The sequence below is a fragment of the Salmo salar genome, chromosome 21, assembly GCF_965601325.2.
Source record: "Salmo salar chromosome 21, fSalSal1, whole genome shotgun sequence".
NCBI lineage: Eukaryota > Metazoa > Chordata > Actinopteri > Salmoniformes > Salmonidae > Salmo > Salmo salar.
Genome location: NC_138311.1, coordinates 17,385,413 through 17,406,268, shown reverse-complemented (window position 1 = coordinate 17,406,268; position 20,856 = coordinate 17,385,413). Strand labels below are relative to the sequence as shown.

General features: G+C 40.7%; 1 protein-coding gene across 1 annotated transcript; it reads right to left on the bottom strand.

The window, feature by feature from the left end:
• Positions 1 to 3,575: 3,575 nt before the first annotated feature.
• Positions 3,576 to 5,702, bottom strand: LOC106581774 (transcription factor Sp5). The gene is made up of 2 exons (XM_014164063.3): positions 5,511 to 5,702; positions 3,576 to 5,114 (listed from the first exon to the last, which is right to left on the bottom strand). The coding sequence occupies exons 1-2, from the start codon at positions 5,559 to 5,561 to the stop codon at positions 4,050 to 4,052; spliced, it is 1,116 nt and encodes a 371-aa protein (XP_014019538.3). The 5' UTR covers positions 5,562 to 5,702; the 3' UTR covers positions 3,576 to 4,049.
• Positions 5,703 to 20,856: the final 15,154 nt, after the last annotated feature.

Below are 20,856 nucleotides of genomic sequence, written 5' to 3'. Positions count from 1 at the left end.
ATTTTCAAAATACCCCTCCATATACCCCACAAGAGAGGCATAATAAGTAATGTCAAACTGTAGAATTGCAAGAAATGCCAACAAAAAGGTTTTGAGGGAGGACCCCCTAGACCCCCGTCTACTGTTCATTCTCCCCAATATCTATAACACAATCTTGCCCTTGGAGAGAAGTGATAATATTCTATTTGAAATAATAATAGTCAGTGATAAGTACGACTATTAGGCGTATTCAACAGATACAGGGTACGTTTCTGTAAGCTAAGCACTCGGACAGTAGGGCGAGTACAAGTGTATCGTACATGAGCCCCAAGCCCATGACTGTCACGCCTGCTCCCGCTCTTCCCCCCTGGCGCTCGCAGGCTCCCCAGCATTGCGCTCTCCTGCCATCATCATTACGCACACCTGCCTTCCCCCGTCACGCGCATCAGCAATTATTGAACTCATCTAGACTCAATCACCTCTGTCATTAGCTTCCCTATATCTGTCTGGTTCCCTGCTCTGTTCCCTGCTTCTGCATTGATTGTCATATGCCCTTGTTTAGCAGTGTGCTGACGCTGTTCCTGTTACCTGTCTTTTCCTCATTAAATGTTCAACTCCGCCGTACCTGCTTCTCATCTCCAGCATCGGTCCTTACACATAACAAACTGTTTTGAGGACAGCCGTTTTAGCAACCTCTGGCAGAGTTTCTGTCTGTGGCTGTTCTTGTTATGTCGGATTTGGCACGCTCAAAGTGGTCAAGCCTCCGACCAACGGGCCTCTCCACACACCCCTACAGTTATTCATCATTCACGCCACAGCCAGAGAGAGAAAAGACAGGGAAGAAACCACAATGTACCTACCTATAGGCTGCTATAGCCTAGGTTTTTATTTAGTTTGTCATTCATTTTCATGGAATTTTTGTGGTAATTAAATATAATTTATTTCGAATTTTTTCTAATTAATATTTTTTTATAAGCTCCTTGTATTCGCAAATTGAAAAAAGTGAGGGAGTGCCGGTCCCCCTCGCTACAGCAGCTATACATCCCTGCCCCAAACAAAATCTCGCCTAGGGGCCCCCAAAAGGCTAGGGCCGGCCCTGGTCTCCCTGATGTATTTGGTTCACAATACCCCCACCCCTTCCCTCCTCGCTTTTGTGTGATGAATGTACTGTAGATGACTATTGTTTGTCCGTGGAATGTGGAGAAGTCCTGTGGGAAAACTGGATGAAGTCCTCAAACTCATTAAGTGTTTAGATATGAATTTCCTCAAGTCCTGAGTTCTAAGGGCCCTATTCAGTCCATCACTGGGTTACTAAGTCTCAGGGACAGGCCAAGTTGAAAAGTGCAATCTTCTTGTGTCGCAAAAATAACCATTTGCAATCATGTGCACAAAATATCAATGTTTACAGCATGTTATAAATAGAAACGCATTTAGAGTGCATATTATTTCAAACATGCTCTGTAGCTGCAGGGGAAAAGCTGACGGTTTTGACTGATCCCAAAGCCTGGTCTCTACATTGGTTTTTATAGCAGGTCCTTTTAGTCAGTTCTTATGACAGAGGTCCATTATGGTTCTCTTATGATGTTTCAGGGTTTCATGGCTTGGAGCTGTGCATCACTGTTTTCAGAGGAGTCCTGCAATGGACGGGCGATATCAGCCACTATACAATATTCAAACTACAGTGCGCACACTAGGGAGGGTATTCCTAAACCAATCACAGGTCTCATTTCCTCATCAATATTCAAATAATTTACTGTATATTCAATTATGTTTTTTCCATATGGAGGAGAGTGACTGTGCAGATATTCTGAATTGTGTGGCTAGTTGACCTGTACCATACAGATGTAGGATGTAGACGTTTAAAAGGGCTTTCTAAAGTTTGCAATTTGCACTTTAAAATGACAGACTTTACCCTAATGAAAAATCTATCAACCCCTACAAAAAAAATTCTATGAATTATAATCCACATAGTTAGTTGGTGATAGGGGCCACAAGAACATTTCTAGTGCAATTAGGAGGCAGGTAGCCTAGTGGTTAGAGTGTTGGACTAGTAACCGAAAGGGTTGCTGGATCAAATCCCCGAGCTGACAAGGTCAAAATCTGCCATTTTGCCCCTGAACAAGGCAGTTAACCCACTGTTCCTAGGCCGTCATTGAAAATAAGAATTTGTTCTTATCTGACTTGCCTAGTTAAATAAAGGTTCAATTAAAATGTACGATAGGGGTCGCTCTTGCAAGGAAAACAAGTAACCTGACTGGTGAAAAGTTTAATCTTTTGATGAATAGCTGAGGAGTTCTTTGATGTAGTCACGCATTTTCCTGAATTATAGCGCCGAGGGTAACATAAACGGAACTGAGGAATTTTTGTACAATATATAGCTAGATTTAAATGATGTTAAGACATGTCAGTGAATTGTGATGTTTATTGGTGACTCATTTAAGACTCTTTACTGCTCTTACAGTATGCAATCATTCCTAATTTTGTTCTTAGTTTTTGTGACAATATTCTTGATTGATTGTTTAGTAATACAGTATAATGCATTATTTTAGTTTCAGTTTTGAAAAATATCTATGTGGGACTAGATTTTTTTTCTTTAAAGAAATATACCGCAGAGCAAAAGCCTAAATAATAGTATGGTGCTTTGACAGCTCTATTTTTAAAATCAAAAAATCATTTTCAGATTGTACACTGTAAGATGACCAGTAAGTCATGTTGTTGGTGCACTGCTCTAATATCATGTCTATTGTAGCCTGAGAATATACTGACTCCCATTTACTCTACAGAGTAAAGTCTCTTAACCCAACAGAAAAAACAGTATGTATCTTACATATTCTATATCACACAGTGTTTCTCACATACTGGGTCGAAACCACTGGTGGATCACGATCAACTCCTACTGGGTCACAGGAAAAGCATTGGTATTGGACTCTTTTCACCTCGAGGGTCACAGGAAATGTAAAGATTTATGTTGGGTCACAACAGAAAAAAGTTAGGAAACCCCTCACTTTATATTTCTAACATTATTGGGGCATTTTTTTTTTAATGGACATAATCAGTCGCAAGAAAAAGCTGACTTTCTAAAATTGTTTGTGTGTGCTGAAAGCCATCGATGCAATCGAATACAATTAAGTTGATCATTTCATAACAATTATCCATACGTACACTAGCTTTTCATTGAAGTTGTCATCGGACACCTTATCTGCAGAGATAGTGTGATTGTAGCTGATATGAACCAACATGATCTTGTTTTAGGCTGATGCACCGCACACATCACATACTCAATGTGATGTCTATGACCGGTTTCATTATCAGAAAATCATAACTTTAGGAGAAATATGATGGGTTTTACACGCTCTTTTGACTGCTGGAAATGCTAATCTCGGTTACAGTTATGGCATATAACTTTTCCTGTTATTAATACATTCTCCGTCTGAGCAGCAGAGATGGTCAACTGATGTCAACTGATGTGGATCAAAGTGCAAGTCCTTACACAGGTAACCACATAGAGTGAAAGTTATGTAGGAGTACATTTTTTTTTTTGGGGGGGGGGGGGATAATATGTTATTATGTAAAATTAAAGGAGACTAATTCTGACATTGGAAAATGTTCCCTTTTTTATTCTCACACAGTATTTGGGTCATATCAACAATAGCATATCTTTTAAAGAGCATGCTAAAACACCCCACATCGAACAAAAACGGACACTATCATTCAACAAAAGCTATTAAATATTATTTACAAGAAAGTGAAATCTTCCACAAAGAAAATGATCAAAACACAAGCTGAAACTTGTCTTTCTTGATATGGTATAGACAGTGAAACCTGCTCATGGGGTATTATAGTATGTTTTCCAGGATCCCAATTTAACTTTATGAGACAGATGTCATATATACAAAAATGTGCTACACAGAACAGCAAATTTAGAGAAATAATTTTTCTGTATGTAAGAAAAAAGAAGGAAACCAAAAATAAAAGAAATGTCACTTTGTACTTAAACTAAGTAAAGGACTTATATTGCACTAGTATAGGTCTAGCTTGATTACTAATCAACTTGACTCTAATGTAGGCTACTAGATGTTCCTCAAATCTTCCCTTTTAACGTGATGATCAAGTGTCTTCTCATGACACTTAGATTTTTTGTTCTGGTGAGTTTTGACATGTTTTGCCAAATGGTCACTCCTCATGAACCTCTTGCAACAATCCGGACAAACAAAACGCTTCTCCCCAGTATGAGTCCTCAGGTGTCTCTGAAGCTCATCAGACCTGGTGAAACTCTTGCCACAGAAAAGCCAGTTACAAATAAATGGACGCTCTCCCGAGTGCCACCTCAGGTGCGCTTTGAGATGGGAAGTTTTGCCATAAACTTTCCCGCACCCTGGTATGTGACAGATGTGCTGCTTTTTCTTGCCGGGCTCGTCGCTTGAGGTGGAGGACTGACAGTTGGGACACCTGCATCTCCGGCATCTTCGAGCTGTTGCGAGGGGGGACTTGGTGTGAAGGAGGGCAGCGATTTGAGTCTGATACTGCGCAAAGTCTGAATGTCCCATTACCAAGCCCCTCTGCAGTTGGAAACGGTGGTGACCTAGGGATTGTGTGGTGATTGAGTGGTGACTGACGTGATTTCCCTGTTGGAGACTCCACCACGGAATATCCTCCCCTGTGTTAGGGGACAACTGTCTCTGTTGCTGGTGCACAAGGCCAGAGTGTCCGGTAACGAAACCTTGCATGGCAGTTGGCGCTGCATAAGTTACAGCAGGGACGTACGTGGGTGGGCAAGAGGACTGCAAAGACTGCATGGAGCAAGGTAACATCTTCACAGGAGAAAAGTCATAGGGATATGAGGGATCCGCTGGAGGGGTGAGCGGGAGCTCGTGGTGGGAAGTAAATGAGCTTTGGATGTGGAGCTGGGATTTAGATAGTCCAAAAGTTGAATTGCTAGAGAGAGTGCTTTGAGGATTCCCCTCGTTACTCCAAGGATGAAAAATTCGCGACGGTGAGCCTAAAGTAGTCTCATAAGGAACCTGTAGGAAATCTGCCGGACTTGATCCGTGATGTCCGATCCGGTTACAAGTGGCAGCTAACAGCGCCAGTGGAGAGTGTTTGCAGTTCTCTGGAGAAGAGTTCGGAGTACGGTCCTGCATAAGTAAAACAAATAATGATCAATGATGTGTTGACTTGGCTCTAAACTTGACTAAACTAAAGACTACAGAGTCATAACGGTATAGGATCCACGTTGGACGCTCCGTGAACTAAAACGACATTAGCCTAATATTAGTTTCAATACACTCTCATGCCTACAATATAAACACAGAGTTGTAACATAATCATCAAAGCCGTTCATTTCGCCCCATACTGTAAGTAATTCATAGAGCCACATTTCAGTCATTATAGGATATGAATCGGGTATAATGCCCATTACGCGCACACACGCGTATTACGCGCGCTCTAAACAAATATTTTTAACTACCATATACGTACAATAATATTTTGAGGACAAATAAAAACACGGGAGCAAAAACTTTTGAACAAACCTGAAGAAAAGCCTGGAGTGTTTCATTCCGCAGTACAGCCACTGCTGCCATGGTAAACGTCCTCTTCCTTCTTGTTAAAAAACAAATCACAATAAAAACGAATAGAGATCAATGTAAAATCGTAGAAAAATGTCTTGACGTGGTAGTGTTTCACACTCAATACTTCCTCTCCTCGAGATATCCTTGGACTATCTGGAGAGTGAGGGATCACTTCTTAGAATTTGATAAGGACTTTGGTGGGCCGCCAGCCAGTCAGAAATAAGATTTGTTACTTTGAAGTTTGCCGCTGCCCAATCATCAAAGAATAGCGGCTCTTTGAGAGGGGAAAGCAAATCCTTTGAATCCACAAAGCTCCTATGGTGTGTTTGTTGGTCTGGATAAAAGAGCTGATTATTAAGGGGGATGGGAAGGGTGGAGATAAAGGCGGGACAATTAATGAAGTAATCACTATGTGGGAAATGTATATACACAAATAATTGGATTTTCTTGATCAAAGACCCCCATGCCGCCTGGAGACTCCGGTATTGGATGCTGTAGTCATTTGATCCTCTTTTGTAATTAAGGATTTGTAGCAGGACCCTATGTGACAATGTGACATTGTTATCTCTCGAGATCTCCTGGCGAATAGCTATTTGATAACTTCAAGAGGAGTAGCTAATGAGACCAAATCTAGTGACTCAACACAAAGTTCATGTTTCAAAATATAAATAAAATGTTTTTATTATAACAAACAGTTATGGTGTTGATAACTTGTTTCCATGGAACTCAAATACTTTTGATAGTTTATCAAGCAATACATATCGACTGGCGGACCACTGTAAAACATCTCTTTGAACAAGATGACCGTTTATACCCTGGCATGCTTACATGCATTTCAGTGTCATCCCTTCACTTCTTTCATTCTTTCATAGTTAACCCCAGAAGCCCATTGTGCTGTCATTAGCGTTCTAGTGCTGAAAGTTACTTTTACCCACTGGTGGCAAAATGTACTGTCGGATAATGTATTGTTGGGCTCCCGAGTGGGACAGAGGTCTAAGGCACTGCATTCTCGGTGCCTAAGACGTCACTACAGACACCCTGGTTCGATTCCAGGCTGTATCACAACCGGCCGTAATTGGAAGACCCATTTGGCCCGTGTAGGCCGTCATTGTAAATAAGAATTGGTTCTTAACGAACTTGCCTAGTTAAAAATAAGTTGGAAGTGATAGAAGCGGTAGCCTAACAACTATATTTCCAGTAACTAATTGCAACTGTTGTAACACTAAACGACCATAGTATTTCTGCATGATTAACCATAACCTATTTAGATAGCCCTCCATTGATCCAGCTCAAAGTTGGCAGAGAGTATGATGTCTCTATTGTGTGTTTCCTAAAAAATTGTACCAGTGCAGAGAGGCCTGGGAAGGAAGGAGGAGTTTCCATCCCCAAGAAAGTGGAAACAATTTTGCAACTCCCCGCCCGCATCTCCGCCTTGAGCTTGTTGAACATTCATGCAAGTGGCCAAGCACGTAAGACCTCAATGCGCTTCAGAATTAACGGGTGTTTATGAATCAGACCTAAATAAAACAAATAAACAAACTAACGTTTAATATGTTGTTATAAAGGCATATATTTTTCTAATAAGAATTATAATCCATATTATACAATATAAACTACCTTTCTGATCATTATAATTTCAAAACGTTTGTTAAAAAACAAACAAAAACCAGTTGTAGCCTAGTCATGTTCAACTGTAAAGCCCTGGAAGTTTTCTGCTATATCAACGCATTCATCTTTATCAGGCTTCCCTGAAGAAACAATCACTGTCCTCTCAAATACTTTGGAGCTGCTGATTTTGAATTAGATCTGTTCCTTTGAAGGGATTAATGTTCCCGGTCCTCTCCCACGGCTCTACACACAGTCATGGGGGAAAGGGGGAGTCCTGCTGGGCCGCGCAACAATCCCGTTTCTCTCCAAAGCAATACATAGGCTGCCTGCTTGCCTGTGCCTTTAATACATATTATTTACAACTATGGTCAATTAATACCAAGTATCACAACCGGTCAATAAGGATCTAATTTCCTATGCGTGTTATTGCTGCATAATAAAAGGTAGTGTATAGCAACCGTTATGCTCCAATAATTTTACCTCTAATCCACTGCGCTCTATGAAATACAAGAGGCGCCGTATATGAGTGGCGCTTGCTAGTATACAGTTAGAACATGGCTTGAGGAATAGCAAGTCATTATTGTTTTTCAGAAACATTCCATTTACAAGATTCATATATATTGAATTAGGACTAGAAACATACATTTGTATAACTTTGAATGCATCTTGTAGATGATGTGTGGTAGTCTAACCGGCAGTTCAAACACCAGTCAAAGCTTTGAGTAATGTTTTTTGATTTATTTTACTCACTTTATTAGAACGTTGTAAAACAATGTTGATACAAATGACGACAGTGAGAACGAGTACATGGTAAAAGCAGCATGCTGCAAGTGCACCAAAAAATACCAACCTGCATGTACTACTGACTACAACTCTGATCTCACATGGGGTGAATGACAATTCTACAATAAATTGCTGTTTGACATTATACTGTTAAGAGTGGAATACATGTTTATAAAAAAATAACAGCGATTCAAGCCTTTCCACCAAAGGTGACTTATAAACCATTTATCATTACTAGTATGATAAGCCATGCTATTTACACTTTTATATACACTGAACAAAAATATAAACACATGTAAAGTGTTGATCCCATGTTTCATGAGCTGAAATAAAAGATCCCAGAAATGTTCCATATATATAAAAAAAAGTATTTCTCCCAAATATCGTGCACAAATGTGTTTACATCCCTATTAGTGAGCATTTCTCCTTTGCCAAGATAATCCATCCACCTGACAGGTGTGGCATATCAAGATGTTTATTCAAAAGCATTATAATTACACAGGTGCACCTTGTGCCGGGGACAATAAAAGGCCACTCTAAAATGTGCAGTTTTGTCACACAACACAATGCCACAGATGTCTTAAGTTTTGAGGGAGTGTGCAATTGACATGCTGACTGCAGGAATGTCCACCAAAGCTGTTGCCACAGAATTGAATGTTCATTTCCCTACCATAAGCCACCTCCAATGTTGTTTTAGAGAATTTGGCAGTATGTCCAACCGGCCTCACAACCGTAGGCCACGTGTAACCACGCCAGCCCAGGACCTCCACATCCGGCTTCTTCACCTGTGACAGCTGATGAAACTGAGGAGTATTTCTGTCTCAAATAAAGCCCTTTTCTGGGGAAAAAAACGAATTCTGATTGGTTGGGCCTGACTCCCCAGTGGGTGGGCCTGGCTCCCAAATGGGTGGGCCTATATAGGCCCACTGATGGCTGCGCCTGTGAAATCCATAGATTTGCACCTAATTTATTTCTTTCAATTGACTGATTTCCTTATATGAACTGTAATTCAGTAAAATATTTGAAATTGTTGCATGGTGCGTTTATATTTTTGTTCAGTATACATTTTATGTTTTTGGATAAGTGGATACGTTTTTGGATATTGATCATAGCCTTCTCAATCACTTTGCTTGGACAAATAATAGAGCTAATCAAAAATAATGAGACGTAAACATGCAATCACTTTAACTCATCTAAAATAAAATATTTTTGATCCACTTACAGGAAACTAAATAATAAACCTGGTCAATAAAACATACAGTACAATTCAAGTCTGACCATCAAAATATACAGTTATTTTTGGTTGAGATCAGAGTCAAAGAAGGCAATCTGTAAAACAAAGAGAGACAAAGTCCATTTATAATATATCATTCATTCCTTTTGTATTACTTCAACATAGTTGACTTCAAGTCCAGAGAATTAAACATTGAAATACAGAGGATAACATGTCTCCAATTCCAGGCACAATGGCTTATTCCATCTATATAAAAAGCATTTGACTATTTACGTGCATTAATATGGCATGTTTCATATTTCAGTATCAATTATTTCCCAGAAAATTGCATATACTGTCTGTGGAGGAAGTGAAAGTGGCGTTGCATCCGGTCTTATAACATTAAATACATTGACAGTGAGAAGTGCAGCTTTGAGGTAGTTGGGGGGAAAACGCAACAACATTAACCCTTTTTTCAACTTTCATATTCTCTGGACAGTTGGAGAGAAAACAGGTTCCACATCTGTCTCACACAAGAGACATGAGAGAGAGGGGGGCTGAGTGAGAGAGGGAGTGGGGGAGCGCGAGAAGAGAGGTGCTCGAGGCTACTGGGTACTTGAGCCGCTATAATGGTGTCTCGTATGAGAAAACATCTGTGAATTTCCTCAGTGATCTACAAGAAAGTATAACTCAGAGCAGTCACTCAGCAGACCTTTGAAGTTGCTCTCTGACAGAAAGCTGCCATTGTTCACAGCCTCCAACATAGAAGAACTCCAACTTTGGTCTCTCTAATTTTCAAGATTTTTCCCTGCAATGCGATAAAACACATTTTTCTCGCCAAACCTATGAAGGAGGGGATCTCTGCATATTCAAGAGAAAAGCCATGGCAATGTGCAGGCTGGCCCAAAGTCAAGGAAGGAGGGAAAAGTCATTTCACATTCTCTCAGCCCACCCTGTGTGTGGTAATTCAGCCTTCCCACAATAATTCTCAGCGTCAAAACCTGCTCTGCCAGGAAAGATGGGAAACGGACATATCATATCAAGTAATTACGCTGTCGGAGAAGCCCGCCAGGGACAAAAGCACCTGTCGCAGACTAACTAACTGCATGTAAAAGTTCTCACTACTCATGTTCTCTTATTTACATATTCTGTGTTATACTTTACACTACATGAGCAAAGGTATGTGGACACCTGCTCGTCGAACATCTCATTTCAAAATCATGGGCATTATTAAGGAGTGGGTTCCCCCTTTACTGCTATAACAGCCTCCACTCTTCTGTGAAGGCTTTTCACTAGATGTTGGAACATTGCTGCGGGGACTTGTTCTATTTAGCCACAAGAGCATTAGTGAGGTTTGGCACTGATGTTGGGCGATTAGGCCTGACTCGCAGTCAGGGTTCCAATTCATCCCAAAGGTGTTCGATGGGGTTGAAGTCAGGGGTCTGTGCAGGCCAGGCAAATTCTTCCACACCGATCTCGACAAACCATTTCTGTTTGGACTTCGCTTTGTGCACGGGGGCATTGTCATGCTGAAACACGAAAGGGCCTTCCCCAAACTGTTTCCACAAAGTTGAAAGCACAGAATCTGCTGTAGCGTTAAGATTTCCCTTCACTGGAACTAAGGGGCCTAGCCCGAACCATGAAAAACAGCCCCAGACCATTATTCCTCCTCCACCAAAGTTTACATTTGGCAGTATGCAGTGGGGCAGATAGCCCCAATAACAGCACTTACAGTTGACTGGGACAGCTCTAGCAGGGCCGAAATTTGACGAACTGACTTTTTGGAAAGGTGGCTTCCTATGCTGGTGCCACATTGAAAGTCACTGAGCTCTTCAGTAAGGCCATTCTACTGACAATGTTTGTCTATGGAGATTGCATGGCCGTGTGCTCGATTTTATACACCTATCAGCAATGGGTGTGGTTGAAATAGCCAAATCCACTAATTTGAAGGGGTGTCCACAGACTTTTGCATATATAGTGTATCTTTTTTCATAAGAAGTATAAATGTATAATTGTCATGGATGCATGTTAGGGGCCTGGGCCCTACAGTAAAGGAGGTTATTTCATGAAGCTCTACGTGATATGATCCTGTTCCTCTTAGCAGTGGCAGAAAGACAGAGAGACAGAGACAGATTTCCCCATTTAGTGTCCCAAACTACAGCAAGGCCACAGTGATTCTCACACTGTTACCCGCCCAGCGTTTATTCTATGGCAGCTGGTCCCACCATCTGGGCGAGCAGTGCCGAGGCAAAACAGAACAGGTTACACCTTTGGCCATGCCCAGTCTGCTAGTGCCCCGTTCATTCCACAAACGGAGAGAGGCTAATCAGAATTTCACGCTCTGATTTGTCAAACCTCATTCCAATACCAGAGGCATTCAAACTTTTTAGCTAAACAAATTTCGTAGGACACAGGATGAGTGTTGTTTCCTTACGCTGTTCTGTATCTAGTCTTTTGCTAGCTTACTATGTTATTGCATGGGTAAGTAACCTGATTGTTGAATGCTCTTTTCTCAAATACAAATCTTTGGAGGAAAACCAGTCATTAGCTACCCAAATTACAGGGGAAAAGTTTCAAGGAAATCCCTTCATGCATACATTTTCTCTGCATGCAAATGTGAGCAACTCAACTGTGCATAGAATGCTCTCAACAAATTGCAGGTGTGAGGAAGCTGAAACAAAAGCCACTAAGTCTAATGGCATCCCTCGTCATTAAAAGGCCTTTGATGTGCATAGTCAACACACTCTTTTATCTCCTTCTTCCTCTATCCCTTTTACTCTCTCTCGCTCTCTCCTCTCTCCCCTGCTCAACCAGTTTCTTTATTAATGCACTTTTTAGGGAATGTTCTTTTGCACAGAACCCTCAACACATCTGACATCTGTTTGACGTTCATGCCTGTCCATTTCTTTGGCATCAATCATTAGCTTGCTAAGAGCATCATGGGGTAAGGCCTGTGAGGACAGTCTACTGAAAGTCTCTGCTGAAATTCTTTAATGCAAAGCTGAACATCTGTATCTCAAAAGGACATAAACTGCATTAAAACAGAGTGTGTCTGCAAATACTGCTCAAGAAACATTGATATTCAAAAACTCTCCCTTTGAACTCAAAGGATATAGAAACAGGACAATGTTGCCCTAATTGTGTTCACTCTTTGAAGTAAGACATCACTATTAGGTGAAAAAAGGTAAATGTGCTCCTGTGGAAAATAAAAGCTTTTCATAATTTGTAAAGGCTGGAGCTCGAGATATCAGAAAGAAAGCGGTGGTATGAAATGTGGTTGATATTAATGTTTTTAGGCTGGCTGTAGGTTTAATGAAAACACAGTGTTTGCAGCAACTAGTTAAAATGGCGAGGATAGCATCAGTGGTGATATTAACCACATTAAAGGAGTCCTCTGTTGCCCCAGATTCAGACAGATTTAATGAGGGAAAAACAAGAGGCAGCTGGGGTTTATGAAGAGGTATTAAACAAAACAGGTGACAGGCCTCAATCCTTTACTTAACAGACACACACTGAGATCTGCTCTGTCTGGTCGGTGTCCACCTGTCCGTCCAACACCACTATGACTACTTTCCCCATCCATACCATTCATACCATCGCAGGCATATTCTAAGCTTAGAACAAACAGTGTAACATTGTTTACCGGATACATAATCAAGTACCCAAGGTTGTTGCATCCACAGGTCACCTCCTCTCATATGCGCAGGCAGGCAGTCAGCCAGGGACTTCATTTGGCAGAGAGAGAGAGAGAAAGAGGGAAAGTAACACCCACTTACAGCACCATATATCACCATAGTCTAACCTTGTTATTAAAACTAAGTAAGCCTATTTCAAATTCCTTTCCATGGTAAAACAGGGCCAAAATAATCAAGGGAGCACGATCACACTTAATTGATTCACTGTACTTTTAAGACGCACTACAGGGTGCTGTGGTGACCTATTTCAGCCGGCTCTTCAGTGGAACGAAATATCCCCAGTAAGGGAGTAATGCACAAGCAGTATTCTAATTACTACTGGATCCGCCGCTGTACAACCGGAGGTGAACTAACTGCACAATCGCCAACACCATATTATAGGTCCTTTTTTCCCTTGCAATTTCCATATGAATCCCTCTGTGCAGTGTTGAAATGTAAAATACTGCAATAGAATTTACATACATGTCTTAAATAAATATTTGGTGAGGTTCAATAACTAATATCATCTATTCATTTTAATGTCACTGTCTGCTGTAAAATTATATCAGAGATTGAGTCTCTTAGTGCACTCATATAAATTCTCTAAGTTTGACTTTCTTCAGCCAAAGTTTCAATCTCAAAGGGCATTTCATTTATAATCCTCTCTGGTAGAAAAGGTTTACAATTTCAATACAAAAATATGCTTTTAGCTTTGACAGAGGAACTAAACAGATGTTATTGGTCCTTGACATTTGATCTGATTTGGGTATACTCTTTTCTGATGTTGCCCCTAAACAACAGTAGGGCTTTTCCCAATCAAGACTGGATTCTGCCTTATCAACCACCAATAATCTTTCAATTCACTATTTGTATTTATTAAGGATCCCCATTAGCTGTTGCCAAGGCAGCAGCTGCTCTTCCTGGAGTCCAGCAACATTAAGGCAGTTATAAACAATTTAAAATATTACATGACATTACATTTCATAACACTTTACCCATAACACTTTACTATCACATATTACAATACAACATCCATGTGTATGTGTGTAGAGTATGTGTCTTATCATGTATATGTGTGTCTGTGCTTGTGTCTCTTCCCAGTCCTCGCTGTTACATAAGGTGTATTTTTATCTTTAAAAAAAAAAATCTGATTCTATTGCTTGCATCAGTTACCTGATGTGGAATAGAGTTCCATGTAGTCATGACTCTATGTACTACTGTGCACCTCCCATAGTCTGTTCTGGACTTGGGGATTGTGAAGAGACCTTTGGTGGCATTTCTTGTGGGGTATGCATGGGTGTCCGAGTTGTGTGCTGGTAGTTTAAACAGACACCTCGGTGAATTCAGCATGTCAACACTTCTTATAAAAACAAGTAGTGATGAAGTCAATCTCTCCTACACTCTGAGCCATGAGAGATTGACATGTATATTATTAATGTTAGCTCTCCGTGTACATTTAAGGGCCAGCCGTGCTGCCCTGTTCTGAGCCAATTGTCATTTTCTGAGGACTCTCTTTGTGGCACCTGACCACACAACTGAACAGTAGTCCAGGTGCGACAAAACTAGAGCCTGTAGGACCTGCCTTGATGATCATGTTGTTAAAAAGGCATATCAGCACTTTATTAAGGACAGACCTTTCCCCATTTTAGCTACTGTTGTATCAACATGTTTTGACCATGACAGTTTATAATCCAGGATTACTCCAAGCAGTTTAGTCACCTCAACTTGCTCAATTTCCACATAATTTATTACAAGATTTAGTTGAGGTTTAGGGTTTAGTGAATTATTTGTCACAAATACAATGCTTTTAGTTTATGAAATATTTAGGATGAACTTATTCCTTGCCACCCATTCTGAAACTGACTGCAGCTCTTTGTTAAGTGTTGCAGTAATTTCACTGGCTGTAGTAGCTGATGTGTACAGTATTGAGCCATCTTCATACATAGACACAAAGCCAGTGGCATGTCATTAGTAAAGATTGAAAAAAGTGAGGGGCCTAGACAGCTGCCCTGAGGAATTCTTGATTCTACCTGGATTATGTTGGAGGCTTCTTTCTGTGTTCTGTTAGACAGGTAACTCTTTATCCACAATATAGCAGGGGGTCTAAAGCCATAACACATACGTTTTTCCATCAGCAGACTATGATCGATAATGTCAAAAGCCGCACTGAAGTCTAACAAAACAGCTCCCAAAATCTTTTTATCATCAATTTCTCTCAGCCAATCATCAGTCATTTGTGTAAGTGCTGTGCTTTTTGAATGTCCTTCCCCATAAGCTTTCTGAAAGTCTGTTGTCAATTTGTTTACAGTAAAATAGCATTGTATCTAATCAAACACAATTTTTTCCAAAAGTTTCCAAAAGGTTGGTATCAGGCTGATTGGTCGGCTATTTGAGCCAGTAAAGGGCGCTTTACTATTCTTGGGTAGTGGAATTACTCTTGCTTCACTCCAGGCTTGAGGGCACACACTTTCTAGTAGGCTTAGATCAAAGATATGGCAAATAAAATGTACGCAGGTATGAATAACATTATTAGTATATATTAGTACAGTATGTCTCACAATGTGAAAAAAGCCATACAACATGTTAGCTAACCATTTAAAGTCCCACAAAACCTTAATGCAACTTGACTTAGTCCTGACCCGTATTGTAAGTAGTCTTGCTCTCTGATGGCCACTTAGGGCTTCTGAAAACCCAAAGGAATCAGAGTAGAACCTGGACTGACTGTGGCTGGTCCTGCTATCTAGGCAGAGCTCTAATGTGTTTCTCACTGAGTAAGAATAAGGAGGAAGGGATCTTCAGTCATTTTTATTTATTTTATTTATTTAACCTTTATTTAACTAGTCATACCCCCCTACTCTTCCTATTAAGATCAAAATCTTGGCTTGGGCCCTGGGGTGTCAACAAAAGGAGATGCAGTAAATGATATGCAAATTAAAACCCCCACTACAAATCAACTTGCCAGCCCCGCATTTCCGACACATCTTAAAAGGAAATTCCTATACTTTGGGGGAAATTCAGAGTTACGACTAGCTCTGTGTGAGTGAAAGACAATTTTTTTTGAGATTCTAGTACACAGCATCAAACTATAGATCACTCTTGGTATAATGATAAAAAAAATAACATATTACAATCATTATAGAATAATTCACTGCAAGGGGTTGAATAATTAACTGCAAAGGGTTAAATCATAACATTGACTATTCACATTACAGTATACCTCTATGTTCTCAATACAGCTTTTCAGGGAGAAGACTTGATAACAGAATTGTTACACTTCATTTAGTATACCACAGTGAACAGAGAATTGATACACTGACCTTTACACTATTACTCCTTTCGAACGCTAGCCCTGGTCTGCACAGACTGAGGATGATGGGTAAATGTCTAGTTCTCAGAGTCTGGTTCCATGACAGATTTCCACCGGTACTCTCTAAATAGAGCAGTTTTCCTACAGTATCTACTTTGGCTCAAGCTTGCTGTTAGGGGAGTTTTAGTCGGGGTCTATTGTACAATATTCCGTGACAATGAATATTTATAGAAAGAAAAAAAATGTAATTTGTCTTTTCCTCTTCCGCTAAACAGCACTGTGTCATTGTCTTTCCACAAACGTGCATTTGTCATTGACTTTTCATTTATGGATGCAACATCTGTACCATTTGTCATGATTTTGAAAGACAAATATTTATTTTAACATGAGTCTCTTGTGTGAACCAGATTTTTTTCAAAACAAGCCAGAAGAGGAATGAACGACACCATAACTAATCCCTACATTACTGGAGCCTATCTGACTAAATTGAGAGGTGTGTGGGGGAGGTGTCAATGTACAAGGAACTGCTGATGTAAAACATGGCAGCGGAACTATATTCATGAGAAAAACCTTGATTGTGGAGTTCATGTTCAGCCAAATACACACATACCTGTACATGGGGAGCATCATTAGTCATTCTTAAAAATAATAGACATTTGCTTTGGTCTCTTGTTGTACATCACTGGTACTTGTAATACATGGTGCATTTGGAGGAAATGTTCTTTCAGTGTGTGTCTGGCTAGTGCTCTTTGACTCTTACCAGTTGACAGGGGTTGGTTGTAGCTCAGTTCTGACTGAAGACTGGCCCTCTTGACAGGGTGGGAGGGGCCCCAGTCGAGTAGTCTTCCTCGGGGATTGACTCCACCGTTGACAGTCATTTGTAGTATTCACCCTCTCTGTCCAGCACTTTGATTTGGCCAGTGATGTTCAAGATAGGAAGAATATGAGAGGGAAAATGTTAAGACTGCTCTTTTAAAACATTTCAAACAGAAAATGTAGTTAGTTTTATCCCGTTAATAAAAGCAATGATATCTAACATAGATACGGCAGAGAGGAGTTAAGCCTCTTCTATATGATATTGACTTGGTAGCCTATAAACCTGCTTTACAAATAGTCAAACTGTCAACAATTAAAATTAGCATGCTGACAAAGCCTTAATATGTCGCCCTCTCTAATGACGCAAAGGAGCTCGTAAAAAAACGTGGTTATTTTCAGCTCTCAATTTACATGATAGGAAAACAAAATCCATTCCTGGATTCTACTATTCCACAAAGGGCCTGCTCTGTTTAGAGTTGCTGTAGGAAGGAAAGCAGTTATTTACCCAAGTTTTCTCGGCTTCCTCTTGCTCCCCTGGTAATCCAGATTTCTCTGTGGAAAGGGCCAAGAGCACACAGTCAAAAGATGAGCAGAGAGTCATACATTTTTAATTCAAAGTGATTTTGTGTTGAATGAGAGCAGATGCTGATAGTATCAGAAGTCACAGCATATTATTTTTTTTTGTATCAAAGGGCTCAAGTGAGCCTGATGAAGCATGCATCTTGCTCAGCTTTGATAAACCACATCAATTATTCACCGTGAAGGCAGACATCCTGACATGAAAGCAACAGATAAAGAGCATAAGCACATGTTCAAGACAAGAGGCAGAGAAGCGTGGGGGTGGGGCTCGAGGGTCTGGCACAGGTAGATTTAATTGTATTATCATCTGGAACCAAAGTCAGACAAAGGGCTTTATCGCCACTTTCAACTCACATTTAGCTGGTTGTAATAGAGACTGTCTTCAGGGCTGTTCAGCAGTATGGGCTACTGGCCCCGCCGGGGAGGGCTTCGCTGCTGCAGCTTGAGCACTGGACCTGCAACAGAGACAAATCACTCAGACAAATCACTGAGACACAGCACAGAGACATGGCACCCAGTGGGATCCTCTCACAACAACAACAACCAAAACAAACAACAACAAAATTCCACACTGATACGCAGTGCTGTAACAGCCCCAACGGATAACCACTACACAATGCGATGCATTCAAATTGCACTGGGCGGCAGGTAGCCTAGTTGTTAGAGAGTTGGACTAGTATCTGAAAGGTTGCAAGATCGAATCCCCGAGCTGACAAGATAGAAATCTGTCGTTCTACCCCTGAACAAGGCAGTTAACCCACTGTTCCTAGGCCGTCATTGAAAATAAGAATTTGTTCTTAACTGACTTGCCTAGTTAAATAAAGGTAAAAAAAACCCACAATGAGGTAATAAAACCTCACAAAAAAAAATCATGAAGGCATTAAATGCTGTAAGGGACAGAGTGAAAAGCAAATATTCCCACAGTTATGTCAATGGGGTTTATTCCCCTCTATGGGACCCAAGAGGAAAGCCAAGCTCTCAGCGCTAACTGTGGCAATACGGCACCAGCAGATCAATGACTTAAACTCTGACAGCAGACGTCTGTAGCATTGCCAATTTCATGTTGTTTTCCTTTCATGTTCAAAGCCACATGGTTGTAACTATTCAATATTCATAAACATAATAGATGGAGATACAACACGGTAGGTTTTTGCAATAGATAATGAGCAGGCTTACATGATCACCTGATTAATCAAACATGAGACAATTTAGATCACAGTAGATCTTTTCTAAAACTGTACATCCAAGTTTCAAGATTTAGCAGTTACAAAAATGCCTTTTAAAACTCAAGACACCTTTACAACGAAGCATCTATTTTTTATGCCAGATAGCGTTTCATCTCCTACCCTACGTTTTGGGTGAGACAGGACATTCCTTCATCATCTCCTATTACTTCAGCTTCCCAACCTTGACTTAAGCTGCATTTACTTTTTTGCAGCTTAACACTACTTTGTACTCACTTTGAACAGACCTCATCACATCTCAATCCTATATATCAAAGCTCAAGAGTTTTTTCCTCCCCTCATTTTGCTTTCTTGATGTTATTCAAACCAGCGTAGATTTACTAAATTCACAGAACTTTGAAAATGCCCATGGAGATGCTGTCATTGTTATATGTCTGCACTTCTAACGTGGACATTTTATTTATCAGGAGCAGTCAGAAAGATTTCTTGTCCCAGTGTCAGGGCACACAATGTATTCTATTGTATTCAATGGGAAAAGATGAGTGTCACAGGGTTGACCCTTATGTCAATACATTGTGTTCAATGGGAGAAGATGAGCGTTAACAAATTGAGGTGTATGTCAATACATTGCATTCAATGGGAAAAGATGAGTGTCAAAGGGTTGACACTTATGTCAATACCTCCCAGTCAATGGGAAAAGATGAGCATCAACCAATTAATGCTTATGTCAATACATGGCAGTCAATGGGAAACGATGAGTGTCACAGTGTTGATGTTTATGTCAAAACATTGCATTCAATGGGAAAAGATGTGACTCACATACCCCCCCACCCCCTCTCCCTCTCTCTCTCCCCCCTCCCTCACTCTCCCCCTTCCCTCTCTCACTCCTTCCCCCATTCTCTCTCCCTTCTTCTTATCCTCCCTCCTCCCCTTCTTCTCATTTCTTTCCCTTTCCTTCCTCTCTCCCACCTCCACAGACAATATATTGATATATAAATATGCATCAAGGGCACTGACACAAGTCAATACATTGCATTCAAGGCAAGAAAGTCGGTGATACAGCTACAATGGATAAATTGGTGAAAGACTCAGACAGAGACAGACAGGCAGGCAGACAGGCAGACAGGCAAACAGAAAGACAGACAGACAGACAGACAGTTTCATGTAAATTTATTTTTTCCAACCAATATTCTCTTCAGAATTAATTCTCACAAGCCTCTTAGCTTCTAGAACTGCAACACCATTGTGTCCAATTGAGGACAAAACTGCTTTTGGATCTATTGACTTCCAATTTCATATGCCGGGTCATGATGGACAGTGGGTCACAGATATGTACAATTTGGGAAGATTCAACCTTTATAACTCTTCGAAACAGCCCATATGACCCCCAATTAAGTCACTTTCTGTAATCAAAGGAAGCTGAAATACAATGTACGGCCTCATGGGGACACTATTTAACAATACCCAGAGTTTCAAGTCTTTACGTTAAGAATTTACCATTTTACAGAGGATGAAAGGCAGAGTTTTTGTGTAACTACAGGGAGAGAATGAGGAACCATGTTGAGGATGAATTAATCCCTTTGCACAATAAGCTGAACCTCAACTCAGGGCATCTCTATAAGCTCATGATGGGTTGTGTGGAAGCGCGGTTAGCTAGCTCAATTGCAGTCCACAGATGCGTCATGGTTATGTGAGGGCTATAGGTAATGCTTTTTTATGGAAGAAAGGCCTTGTTCTCTGTGGGACCAAGTTTCAACTAATTTCACATGGTCAGGCGTAGGCTTGCGTTCATCGGGAGCATCTGTTGAACGATCCCATTCCCAAATTTTGTTTCTAGCCCAACCGTTCTGCCGATGTCACTCAAAAGAACTTTAACTCTAGGTCAGGCTTCAAGTGAGGCCTACCTTTCTACCATATAGTGGGAGGTGGGGTTAATTTAATGTTAATTAGGGTTATTTTTAGGGTTAATGGACAGAAGTTAGGGTTATGTCTAGGGTTGAGCCGAGATGTAGAGATGAAGCGAGGGTTAGGATTGAGGCTAGGTTTAGGGTTGAGCCGGATGTGGACATTAATCTGGGTTATGGTTAGGATTAGCGTAAGGGTTGAGCCCGGAGTGGATATGAAGCTAGGGTTAGGTTTGATG

Bases quoted from the DNA above. Each gene is read 5' to 3' on its own strand.
- LOC106581774 (XM_014164063.3), bottom strand. From the start codon at position 5,561: ATGGCAGCAGTGGCTGTACTGCGGAATGAAACACTCCAGGCTTTTCTT. The intron at 5,115-5,510 runs GTTTGTTCAAAA...TTACTTATGCAG, and splicing joins CACTCCAGGCTTTTCTTCAG to GACCGTACTCCGAACTCTTC.